The following is a 13,658-nucleotide window of genomic DNA, read 5'->3' as shown; positions in this document are numbered from 1 at the left end:
TACACTCTTTGTATAAATGAAAAAAAGTCCTTTTTTTTTAATAAATTTATTTTGCTTCTCAGCCAGCAAGTTTTAATCAGGTGCATCAAACCTCCGTAATGCATGGCGACCAAATTACGATGGGGGCGGGGGGGGGGAATAATGACAAGCAACCAATCGTTTGGTTAACACACCAACCTCCTCTGCACACAAACACCACACAACCAGGAACCTGAGCACACACATACACACACACACGGACGCACATATACAGGTGATACTCGCACTCCCCACACAGAGCAATCAGACATAGAACAAAAATTAAAAATAAAAAAAACACGGCTGTTTATGCTGTTGGAGAGTTAATCTTAACAGTCGTTCATAGCTGATTCCTCTGTCAACGCAATAAAATTAGTGATTGTATCTAGCAGCTTATACGAATATTTATATATTTATAAAGAAAACTTCAAAAACAAGTGGACCCCCACTACTGTACCATGTTAGCATTAGCCTTCTTTCTATCGTACAAAACTAGAGAGGGACTCTATTAGAAGTTCAATAGTCATATCCATCACAAAGCCCTCTACTTTTTAATGTGAAATAATACTAAAAGGTGATCTATGTACAGACTGCTGTCAGTAGAAGCTACAGTATAGGCTGACAGCAACCATAAATACAACTCTATCTTTAGAAACTCCAAAATAAAACGAGGGATTATTGTCAGTCCTTAAATATAGTGTTAAGTATTTACACGTGTTTAGTTTGGAACCAGGAGAATGTAGCTTTTAAGGGTCCCCTGGTTCCGTCCCGTCTCTGACTCAAGTCTGCTGAGAGGACAGCGTGTTCCCCTCCACAATGTTTGCATAGAAAGAAAAGGGACCATTGGTTGGCTTGGAAACGGGGAGAGTCAGGTTTTGGACCAGCAGCATCTTTAGCTGCAGCTGGATGTATCAAACCCTGTTTTCGGATTAAGAATATTAGCGTGAGACATTTAAAATCAAGGAGACATAAACATCCAAGCTGTTTTAACCCATTCAATTCTTCCCATTCTGGATGGAAAACAAGGTTCCGTTGTCATAAGGCGCTTACCAAGAGCACCCCATAGGAATATTTTAATAGCTACCTGCTTCCTTTTCTGGTCTGGGTCATCTGTAGTCTGTAAGGCTGCGGCCAGCTTGATCAAAAAGGCCAAGGGAATGAAAAAACAAAACAAAAACAACCTGATTCTGTCCACCTATAACCAAATCTACCTAATAGCACATCCTAAATGAACTCGTATGCAGCTTTATTTGTTTATTTGTGTAGAAACAAAACTGTACCGTAGTTTTTTTTTTTTCAAATAAGGCAAAAATACTTTTTTCCCTTTAAGGCGAAAATTAGGAATTCACATAAATGAGTATTTATAACCGTATTATTACAGTCAGTTATTTAAGCAGAATAGCAATCACTTTTTAAATAATATAACCAGATTATTGTAGTTTGTTTTGTTTCCTTGTTAATGGATAAAAAAAGTTTTCTAGATTGTGGACAGAAGCAGGAAGCGGCCTCCAGCTGCTCTCATTTCTACTGTGGAACTGAGATGGTGTCTGTTCCATCCCTTTCTCATTTTTTAGTTTGCTTTTGAACTCGAGCAGACAAACGTGCTTTACACTCAAAGGCAAGACAGACAGAAGAACAAAAATAGATTGAACGGACAAACAAAAATGTGGAGCCGGTGCTGCAACCAAATGTTTGGAGAGCGGTGCTTTAAGGAGGGCTTCGCCCAGTCCAATCCGAGTGCTTAACTAACATGTTGCCTAAATCTAACATCTAATAAAATATCCTCAGTTTAAGTGCCTCATAATTGAATGAAGGAGCGCTGACTCCTTTTATTCACCAAAGTCAAAACTTGCTGGTTGAGCAACATTTCAACCTTTAATTTAAATCTAATGTGAGCAGGAAGAAAAGATGCGAAAATAAAACAAAAAACAAATCTTTACAGCTGTAAATACAAGAGGTAAAACATGTATCTGGAGTAGATTCTAACTGGATGGCTGGGAAAGAAAAAGCTGTTTAAGGGACCTAAACATGGTAGATTGGTACCATTTCACCCCTTCACATCGTGGAAACAATCGCTCGAATACGGAATGCAATCATATCATATAAATAATCTCAGGTCAGGACACCTCGTACCAAAACACAATGAAAGCTTTGACTGATTTGTGGCCGTAAAACTCTGAAAAGTTACACCTAAACATGGACATGCCACAAGATTTTCTCACCTTTACTTTTAGGGGATAAATACTATTTAGTGCATTTTTTTTTTCTTCTTTTTTTTCTTTTTTTGCTGGCTAGTAATTACATTGTCTTTGAATCCTTGAACCATGAAGGAAAGGCCACTGTTACCCGACTGCAAATCCACAAAAAGCAACAACACATCCCTTTTAGCATACTGAAAACAGCAAGTACGTCTTATTTTGTCCTCCACGTAAAACAGTTGAAGTTGTTGCCATCTGTACAAAATACATTTTTCTCCTTCATAGTTACATGTTGTGGCCCAACTGTCAATTTATGTTGTGAATATGAAAGAGCTGTGTGTGTGTATTAACATCAAAGTCTGTTAATCATGAGGTCTTCTCCTTCTCTCTGCCTCAGCTTTAAGCTCCTGTACCCAACTTGTTGCTCAGAACTCCCACAAAGCATCATGGTTTATCCTCCACCGCTGCTTGTCGGCGACAAACACTAACTGAAAACTCCAAAAGCCCTCAGAGCTTGGGGGGGTGGGGTCAACAATGCATCGCCCCCTTCTGAGAGAGGAATGAAAAAAGGATGCCGGCTAGTAATTTTCCGCTTGTATCCACTGCCTTTTTTAAGCTAGTTTGGAGGGTGTCCCAGAGTCTGTTGCAGAGGCGGGGGCAGGCTCACCCGGCGGCCTTGTGCTTCCCTCCGCAGCAGTGGCAGGCCTCGCCGCAGTGGTGGCAGGCGCGCAGAGGCAGGTAGCAGCACATGCAGGGCGCAATGAAGGAGAGCGCCAACAAGGCCAGCCAGCGCAGGCAGAACTGCTCGTCGGATGTGTCACATGAGCAGGGGTCTGAGAAGTCCCCTTCCGAGTCGGACATGCAGTGGTACAGCATGCTCTCGGCGCACAGCATGCAGCTGACTTTGTATATGCACTGCTTGATTGGGTCCGGGGCGTCCTGACACTGCCCCCGCCAGTTGTCTTCGTGGTTGAACATCTCTCGACAGTAGATGCAGCGCGAGCGCTCGCCGTCCTCTCGTCGCCGGCGGCCCTTTGGCTTGGTGAGGGGCGACGGCTGAGTCTTAATTGCGGAGTCTTTGCCCAGCCCCAAGCCAAGACCTGTTCCGATGCCCATGCCGGGGCCAGAGAGGCAGTCACTGCCAGGGCCGTCGAAAAAATACTCGCACTTCTTGTGAACAGAGGTGGGGAAGTCCACGTCGTCCCGATCGGCATCATGTGGGCTCATGAAAGGGTGGCGGTAGTCCTCATAGCCTCTGATGAGAACATCCTTACGTGGGTTGATGCGGACAATCTTCTCTTCGTCCACCTGGAAACTGACCCGACGAGGCGACTATCAGGAAACAAGCAGGAGGGAGATAAGGCAGAGTTAGCTGGATTACTTAACACAAAGGGGGTTTCATAGCTCTTATTTTTCACTGGAAGTTATGAAAACAGGAATTCAGAGAGATTTCGGTAACTTAAGGAGGCGCACACCTGGGGGGGCAGGTATCGGCGGTTGTCATCAAATGGCTGCGGGGGAACGTAGCAACTCCTGAATGGCTCGGTGGAGACGACGTCTCTTAGAGGAGAGAAAGGCTCTTTGATTGGGGTACAGATTGAGGGAGGATCATCACACACCTGGAAGCAAAAACAAATTAAACACTGATGTCAAAACCTTCAAAAGTTTATATCAGGCAATGATCTCAGCAGGAAAACTATGCATTTGAAAACCTGGTTTAAGTATATTTGCTCATCTTGTCTCAGATGAGAAAAAAACCTTGAATAGTCATTGGTGTAGCACAACTTCCCACTCAGAATGTATATTAACATCCAAGCTTTCATTTGGATAAATACAATTAGTTCAATTTGGAAAAATCTCACCTTAAACCAGAAAAAAGAAATCAATTGCTAGCGCTACAGTTGTGGCACTATTCTGCCAGAAAAGGGAAGTGAGCTAAACCTGCAGAAATGAACCCCTTAGAATTAATTTACTAAAATATTATTTTACTTATTTTATTATTCAAGACTGAGTCAATGAGACCTTCTGCTTTTGTTTCTAACACAACAGCAAACCAAGGGACGTTAGGAAATGTTAAAACCGCATTAATAAATTATGAGATGAACTAAGAACGCAGGTGCTGCATCCCTGAAGTTCCACATTCTCAAATTCTTCCAGTATTTTTTTCCACTGGCAGAGGCGCTGATGCTCACTTTTCATGAGCGATACAGCTTTGACTCAAAGATGCGTAGGCTCTGTGTGGTCCACTTTAACCACCAGGGGGCATCCTGCACCCACGCTTCACCAAATGACTGCTGTGTTGCGATGACTCAAGGCCCTTCTGTTACAAGAACTCTAAGTTCCCATTAGGCTTGCATGTGTTCCCACAAACAATCACACACACACACACACACGCACACACACACACACATACACACACACACACATACACACACACACACGCAGAGAAAAAAGGCTCCTGAAAGACATAAAGCCAGAAATGAAAGCAAATCTTCCTTTTACCTTGAGCTGATTGATCTCATGAGGAACATTCCCCGTCGAAATCAGCCAGAATTAAAGATCTATAAATAACATTTTAGGGGTGATGCAGAAGATAAATAATGTAAAATAGTGAAAAGGGGAGTGTTTTTAGCTAGATGATTCTGTTTTGAGAGTTATAAACATCAAATAATCAGTAATTCATCTTTGAAAATATCATCTGCATCGTCAGCAAGCTTCCAGCTTGTTCTAGCCCAGGTGTAACACATGCAGAGGTGTCCTCACAGCCTATTGAAGTCCCTCTTTTCCCACACACATCCCGACCTCACAAGGCAAGGTTAGTCCTACTCTCTCTCTCTTATCGCTGTCCTCCCTGCTTGTGGAGGAGGCTTCTGGCTCCGGTTAGTCAGAGCTGTGTGTAAAGTAGCCCACGCCAGCGCTTTAACGCACAGCGGAAATCTGGTTTGCTCCTAGCTCCTGCTACAGTAATTACTGTCCTGTGGTTGCTAAGAGATGCTTCCTTTAACTTCTTATCCCCTCTCCCTCTCTTCTAGCCACCCTCTCCAGACTGCTAGCACATGGTGTCTGTGTGTTTGTGCTCCTTCTTTGCCTCTAAACACTCCACAGAGCATGATCCACATCCACCATGTCTGCATGGGAATGAGAGGAACAGGAGACAGAGGAAGACAGAGAGGAGAAAGAACAGAGCAGGAAAAAATGAGATTATGCTATGTGTATGTTTCTGTGTGTGTGTGTGTGTGTGTGTGTTAGAGCCGGAGAAACAGAGGGAGCACAAGAGGCCAAGAGTCTGCAGAGGGAATGTCATAAACTAGCTCCAGCTGGGGAAATGCAGCTTGAAAAGCCAAATGACAGCCGTGTGTGTGTGTGTGTGAGAGAGAGAGAAGGGAACCAGAGGAAGGAGTGAGGGGGGTAAAATGGGAAACAGACTTGGGCTTCCTTTTAAAGAGCTTGCCTAAGCCCCACCATTCAAAGGCATGCGTGGGGGCCAATCTGAGGCTGATCTGACCCTGGAGATGTGGCTGGCTGCTTAGGGGGAGGAGTGGGAGGCCAGAGGCAATGGACCTGTGCACCGACATCAGGGACACTTCCGCCCTCACAGGCTCAGGACTGGAAGGACTAAGGAAGACCGTCAGCATACTGAAACGCTTACTGGTTCTCTCTACAACGCAGCCATCGCTTTATGATTAACAGACACCCCCCCAGAGGAGCTTGGAGCCTCTGCTTTGTGCTGAAGAGCAGAGAAAACAGTTCCTAGCCTTAAGCAAAAGAAAATAGTTTCAGATACAAGAAACGCGAATCATTAATGATTTATAACAAAAAACGGGTTCAATCAATGTCAGAATTGGAGAATCAGAATTAAAACCAAACAAAACAGAATCACTCCTTGTTTGGAAGTTTAATATGCCGCAGCATCGCTCATCATAAACAAAAACAGTTCTTTCTCTGTCTCTCTCTGACCTATAGGCTCAGACTTGGAAAAGCTAAAAAAAACTCAAACAATTCCTTAAGTTGACTAAAGCTGAAATCCTTGAACTGCAGTTACTGAGGGAATGTCATCACTAGATATATCCGCTTTAATGGACAATTTTACCAATGAGATTCAACCAGATTTCCCCAGTGGAGGCGGTCATGCTTTTTAACTCTTAACTATTCCCTTAACAACACATTTGGGAAAAGACTGACCCTTGCACAACTAGAAAGTGAATTTAGGCCCAGTTAAGCTGCCATCTCTCCAGATTTACAGATAAAAGATTTACAGATCTAAAGATAAACTGAGCTTCTTATTTGGAAACTACCCCAAACAGGAAAAAGAAGCCCCTCCCAATGTAAAGATCAAACTTTGAGAAAACAGGAAGACGAATTATTTCAAAAATGTCAGTCAATATACACTCACTGGCCACTTTATTAGGTACCCCATGCTAGTAACGGGTTGGACCCCCTTTTGCCTTCAGAACTGCCTCAATTCTTCGTGGCATAGATTCAACAAGGTGCTGGAAGCATTCCTCAGGGAGTTTGGTCCATATTGACATGATGGCATCACACAGTTGCCGCAGATTTGTCGGCTGCACATCCACGATGCGAATCTCCCGTTCCACCACATCCCAAAGATGCTCTATTGGATTGAGATCTGGTGACTGTGGAGGCCATTTGAGTACAGTGAACTCATTGTCATGTTCAAGAAACCAGTCTGAGATGATTCCAGCTTTATGACATGGCGCATTATCCTGCTGAAAGTAGCCATCAGAAGTTGGGTACATTGTGGTCATAAAGGGATGGACATGGTCAGCAACAATACTCAGGTAGGCTGTGGCGTTGCAACGATGCTCAATTGGTACCAAGGGGCCCAAAGAGTGCCAAGAAAATATTCCCCACACCATGACACCACCACCACCAGCCTGAACTGTTGATACAAGGCAGGATGGATCCATGCTTTCATGTTGTAGACGCCAAATTCTGACCCTACCATCCAAATGTCGCAGCAGAAATCGAGACTCATCAGACCAGGCAACGTTTTTCCAATCTTCTATTGTCCAATTTCGATGAGCTTGTGCAAATTGTAGCCTCAGTTTCCTGTTCTTAGCTGAAAGGAGTGGCACCCGGTGTGGTCTTCTGCTGCTGTAGCCCATCTGCCTCAAAGTTCGACGTACTGTGCGTTCAGAGATGCTCTTCTGCCCACCTTGGTTGTAACGGGTGGTTATTTGAGTCACTGTTGCCCTTCTATCAGCTCGAACCAGTCTGGCCATTCTCCTCTGACCTCTGGCATCAACAAGGCATTTCCCACAGAACTGCCGCTCACTGGATGTTTTTTCTTTTTCGGACCATTCTCTGTAAACCCTAGAGATGGTTGTGCGTGAAAATCCCAGTAGATCAGCAGTTTCTGAAATACTCAGACCAGCCTTTCTGGCACCAACAATCATGCCACGTTCAAAGTCACTCAAATCACCTTTCTTCCCCATACTGATGCTCGGTTTGAACTGCACGAGATTGTCTTGACCATGTCTACATGCCTAAATGCACTGAGTTGCCGCCATGCTGCTTAGAAATTAAGGGTTAACGAGCAGTTGGGACAGGTGTACCTAATAAAGTGGCCGGTGAGTGTATTATTGTTGCTGTTAGAATAGCAGGTCCCAGAGCTAAAAAAATAAATACATAAATAACCAAATCATTTTATAAAAAAGGGTGAAAATGTTGCGCCTTACGTTTTTTAATGGTCTCATGTTTTTTACAGTGACTCATTGCTGTTAAAAAAAACAGAAAACAAACCCAAAAAAACAGTCTGAATGCTCTGCTCTTTAACAGAGGCAGTTATTGTACAAAAGTGATAAGAGAAAACTTCCTGACGGAGCTAAATTGGATGTGGAAGTTTTCCTGTTCTGGCGGAAGGACTGTGGCAGTAATGCCTAATCCCTGGCAGTGGGTTGTCACAGCTGAGCAGGATGTTGTGCAACTACTTTATGGGTAAAATATGTAACATGTGCATACTGTCTGTGTGTGTCTGTGTGTGTGTGCTTTGGGAAAGGAAGAATGTGGTAAGCTAGTGAAGGGGCATGCATGTGGGTGCTTGGCCTCAGTGGGCAGGATGTTGGTGGCCGGGACCATCTTCAATACATTTTCCAAACACCCATGTGGAACAATCCAAGCCTGTAATGATCTATTCATTTCAAATATCTTATTAAGCCACTGCTGCCTGTTTAACAACGAGGTCAGAGCTCCTCGGGGATCCAGACCTGTGGATTGATATTTTGATCAAAAAAGCAAAAAAAGAAATGAAAGCAAAGAAGCGGTCGCCGTGGCGGCATCACTTGATGGTGGCATTCTCCGGTTCTTCGGCTGCAGCCCTCGTCCCTGGTTCACTTCTCTTTCTGTGTAGCCCAGGACTGTGACCGCGACATTCGGATGCCAAATCACCATGGTGACACCTTCAGTGGCTCACTGAACCCCATGAACACAACACCCCCAATTCTACCAGTTTCCAAAAGCACCCCCCCACCGTCCCGCTGCCTGGCAACAGTGGTGCCACTGGATTTCCTGTATGTTCGAGTCTATTCCTTCAAGAGGAACTTTACCACAAGAGCAGAAACAGAGCGTTACTTCATTTCTATACTCTTCTGCTCCATTTTATGAAAAAAAAAAAAAAAACACAAAAAAAAAACTTTTATGCACCAAGCCGAATCAAAGCCAGAGATAATTTCTGAAACTATAGATGATCTGAAAAAACAGAGAAAACTTGTTCTAAAAAGAGAAACATGGAAATCAATGAAGTAAAACAAGAAACTGACTTTGGCTCTTCTTTAGTTAATTACATCTAAAAAATATAATCCAGCTCTAAAAAAAAAAAAAAAAAAAAAAAAAAAACATTTCAAGAACTGTCCATCTTTTGACAGCTATATTTGAAAAACTGATATGAACAATCGTAAGCAGAACAGGTGACTGTCAATCATTATATATGAACGCTATGCTTGCTGCCTGCTGCTTCTTCGGTGGTGCTTTCAGAACCACTTGTATGGAAAGTCAACAGATAGTCACATGACAGAGGCTGACCTGGTTTTTGCCTTGAAAAATAAATCGAATTGTACCAAAAGTCTTGTTATTTACATTCAAAGGTTGGTCACAAGGCATCCCTCATGATGTATAGGTTTGGGATTTTAAGATCTAAATCTCAACGCTGTGTTTTTGCTCTGAACTGGCTCTCAGCTTCTTGCCATGAGAGGTTTTCTATTTCTATTTGAATTAAAACAAATGCAGGAGCTTTAATTGCACTGAAGGTTCTGTAACTCACCGGTAGTCCATCCTCAGGAGTGTCCCCTTCACCAAATGGACTACACACTGGAAAGAAGGGAGGGGAGAAGTTAGTCACTCAAACATAAAAATATTCAATAAATATGAATTATTTTTGAGGACGAACTTGTAGCTTTAATGTAAACTTCACGACTAGAGGGCAAAAAAATAAGGAACCCTGTCCACTAACACAATAATTTTTCTAAAACCAAAACAAAGCATGACAAGAAAACAATGTTAAGCCTGCATCTGAGTTCTCAGTAAAACTGATATATTTTTCTGTTTCATAGAGTGTCCCCCTGGTTAGCATGCCCAAAGCTTTTTTTTTTTTTTTTTTTAAACAACGGATCCTTGTCAGGCCAGAAAAGGTCAGGGCTTCTGGTTTCCTTTGCCTGCCGCCTAATGGGGAAATGAAAGCTGCCTTGTGTTAACGTGAGGGGAACACAGAAGTTAATGAAATATGCACGAGCCAAAAGTAAGTGACCCTAAAACACTGAAAACCATTTTTAAATCCAAAACGGCCTCTGAGCTGATGGTGGGCAGACGGTGTCTTAAGCACCATGTGATCTGTGTTATGATGGCAAATTAAGAAAAAACTCTGATCTTAAAAAAATAATAAAAAAAAAATCTGAGTAAAGGTTCGCTTAATGTTTAAACTTTGTAAGGAAGGTGAAAAGTAATTTTTTTTCTTGTGCAGTATAAGATATAAACCAAGCCTTTTCAAATGAAATTTGTTTTCCTGACTGAAACTGGAAAAACACGTAATGGTGTGAAAAAAAATAAATGGTAAAATACAAAACAGACTTAGAAGCAAAGATTTCTTTCTATTTCATCTCTAACAACGTTAAGTTTGATCAAACATTTCAGATATTAGCTTCTTCATTGAGCAGCAGGATGTCTTATTTCTCTGAGTAGCTTTTGAGTTTATGCTGGTACAGATGTTATTTTCTTTCTCCCTTGATGGCACCTCTAGAAAGGCTTCTGGAAAATGTACACAAGGTTGAACCTGACTTATTGAGGTTAAAAATTCTCTTAATTTTACTAATTTCTTTAGATTTTTTTTTAATGTTGTTTCAAAAGGAATTAGTTTGAAGCATTGATTTCAAATATATCCATCATGTTTCTTAGTTTAACACTGGCAGGACTGTCCTACAAAAATCTTACAAAAATCAGTTATTATTGTAAACTGGGCTTTCTCATACTGTTATCCTGTACACCATGTGCACCTCCAAAACTTGAGGAAGTAATAAAAAGATATCTGTAAGGTCACTTTTATTTGTAAGAATAAATAATTATTTTAAATAGAAAATATCCGTTTCTAGCTTAACATCAATGTCGATCAGCTTTGAATTAGACTGAAACCACAAGTATGAGGATAGGTATGAATTTATGTCTTTATTTATGCCGAATTGATTTGTCCTATACCTATAACCCTCTTGGAGCACCTACACACACATGACCATATTAGAAGTACTGTATTCATAAAGTTCAATAGAACCTTAAAGGGAAATTTCACAGTTATAATGTCCCCTGTGTGGAAGGTTTATCTGTTACTGACTGTAAATGAAACCATTTATACTGGGTCTCTCCCCACTGCACCGTCCAGTAAATTATGTTTTTAATTGTACTTTGGAAGTGGGAAGTCGTAACTCCGAATCACGTCATTTTCGACCACAAGACTGAAATAAACAAACGTGCTTCTGTTTGCCACTTAAAAAAAAGAAACAAACAAAAATCATCCAAGTTACTTCCCAGGAAATCAGACTTCCTGTAGTGTGGTTATTTTGTCTAATCACAGATTAAAAACCAAGATCCCTCAGCTGGCAGTGGAAGCAGCAAAATGCCAGCAAAGCCTTTAGGGAAAATCTGTGACATGTGCCTTTATATACTAAATCTTTAAAGAAAATAAACAAGTAAACATGATTTGAGTAGGGGGGGGGGAAGAAGGCTGTTCCCAGTCTATGGTTCCCAGTCTATTCCCTGCATGTTCCAGAGGAAATAGTTTACTGTACCTTAGGCAGCCAGTGAATCTTATAAAACGTTGTCTCATTTAATTAAAACTAATTAATTAGACACCTAATTTAAAGCGGCAGCAGTTGTCTGTACTTGGGATGAGAAGTAGGAAACATGTTAATGTCGTCTCCGTCAGGATAGAACATTTTACTGGGACTGTGTGAGACATGGTGTGTCTCTCAGTCGCTCTGTCCATCCATCTCTGAGTCACATGGAGAAAGGCTTTGTGTGCGTGTGCGTGCATTTCTCCGCTTCTAAGAGAGAGAGGGAGAGAGAGAGAAAGAGAGGCCTCCTGCAGCACGACTCTGGCAGTGCTAGGGCGCAAAGCTGCCTGAGCCATGTGCCCACCGTTGCCTTGGCAACAGAAGACTGCAAGACTGATATGCACACGTGTGCACACGCGCAGGCGAAAACATATTCGTTCTTACTGCGCAAACACACGCACAGTGGTCCAGCAGTACAGCCATGCAACAGGAATACAGACAAACTCGTCTGCCTGCACAGAGCTGAGGCATTACACAACACTGCCAGAATACAGAGGGTGCCAAGCCCGAGACGAAAACAGACAAAAGGCAAAGGGTGGCAGGGGGAGGGACAAGTGCAAACACTTAGGCAGAATCCAATGAACACCCCTTTTCCTGATATTCAAGGGAAAACCTTCACACATGAAGCAGCTTTAGCTAATCTACTAATTTGTCTCCCATTTTACACTAAAAAACAACCTTAAGGGTATGTTCTGGGATAGATATAGCTATATTAGGACCTAGCTGTGAAGGATCAAAAAGTTCAATCAATGTTGTGCATTAGACCCCGTTCCTTTTTGTCATCCCTTAATAAAATCCGCTATATTAAACTGCATTTAGAAGGAACCTGATAACTGAACAGTCTTCCTCCAAGCAATCTGATCTCAGGATAAATCCAGCTTTTCTGTGAAGACCTTAAAGGCTTCGTAGTGAAAATGAGTGAAAATCAAGCACGACACCAGACAGGTTGTGGGATAAAAAAAATATTTTTTTAAAAAAAGAAAGGAATGGCACAACATCAGACCCATTAATACATGAATTTCTGACTTAAAATGATCGGCTGGGCAAGAATTGGAGAAGCAGCTAAGGGGCCCACGGTAACTCTGAAGGAGCTGCAGGGATCAATTGCTTAAATTGAAGAACCTATTGACAGGAATAACTGGAAGTTGTGTATTCAACTACGTTGATCTTCATGGAATGACAAGAAGAAAGCAGTCATTAAGAGACTGCTAGAAAAAGTCCCGTGTTGCTCCAACCCATGGGGGGGTCATAGCAAGCATGAGGGAGAAGGGTCGTCTAGTCAGATGATTTTAAAGTTGATCCTTATGGCTTTCATGAAAAACAGTTAGGTGGAAAACTAACACAGAACAACTCTTATAACCACTCCCTTAGTGAAACATAGTGTTGGCAGCATCATACTGTGGGGATGTCTTCTGGGAGCTTGACGCTGGGAAAGTGACTGTCGGTAAATACAAAACAATCCTAGATTAAACACCTAACAGGGGTCACAAACAATTTCAATAAAACAGACAACATTGTTTGGGAGGAAGACATCGTGTTTTTAGAAATGTCTGGTCAAAGTCCAGACACAAAACTAAATGACGGTCTGTGGCAAAATCTGAAATATGCAGACACTATCTAATCTGACCACACTTAAAGCATGGTTCCCGGAGCCAGAGAATGTTAATTGGTTGAATAAAGCTCTATCTGAATAATAAAAGTACAACACACTTTTTAGATTTTCATTTGGAGAAAAATAAATAAATAAATCCACTTATTTCTTTTGATTTCACAAGTATCAGATACTTTGTGCTTGTTTATCACATGAAATCACTATGAAGAAGCTAGGAATCAAAAATGAGACACAAATTAAAAGTTACTTAAATAAATATATATAGAATGACTTATTTAAAATCTCTTACCAAAATATAGGATGGATTTTAGAAGTTTTATTTTACATATTAAACTGTGCTGTATCTCCACCAGCAGGAAATACAGTAAGCCCAGTGTGGCATAAAAATTACCTTCCACCTAGAAAGTGCCTGGACTTGGGCCCAGACGTTCCAAGTCTCAGATAAGGAATTATGGGTAAGAAGAGACTGATGCCATGCAGTGATAAGCCTTTATT

The 13,658-nt window shown here is 41.8% G+C and overlaps 1 protein-coding gene across 1 annotated transcript in view; it reads right to left on the bottom strand.

Moving 5' to 3' along the window:
- Positions 1 to 39: 39 nt before the first annotated feature.
- spred1 (sprouty-related, EVH1 domain containing 1) overlaps positions 40 to 13,658 on the bottom strand; it is a 43,166-nt gene continuing 29,547 nt past the window's right edge. Inside the window, exons 4-6 of the mRNA XM_015390698.1 lie at positions 9,496 to 9,542; positions 3,692 to 3,835; positions 40 to 3,548 (exon numbers count right to left, since the gene is read on the bottom strand). Coding sequence (XP_015246184.1) covers positions 2,880 to 3,548; positions 3,692 to 3,835; positions 9,496 to 9,542 — 860 coding nt within the window. The 3' untranslated portion in view covers positions 40 to 2,879. The remainder of the gene's footprint in view (positions 3,549 to 3,691; positions 3,836 to 9,495; positions 9,543 to 13,658) is intronic.

This window comes from Cyprinodon variegatus, unplaced genomic scaffold (assembly GCF_000732505.1).
Source record: "Cyprinodon variegatus isolate N-32 unplaced genomic scaffold, C_variegatus-1.0 Scaffold21, whole genome shotgun sequence".
In the NCBI taxonomy this organism is placed as follows: Eukaryota; Metazoa; Chordata; class Actinopteri; order Cyprinodontiformes; family Cyprinodontidae; genus Cyprinodon; species Cyprinodon variegatus.
This window is presented reverse-complemented; position numbering and strand designations above follow the sequence as displayed.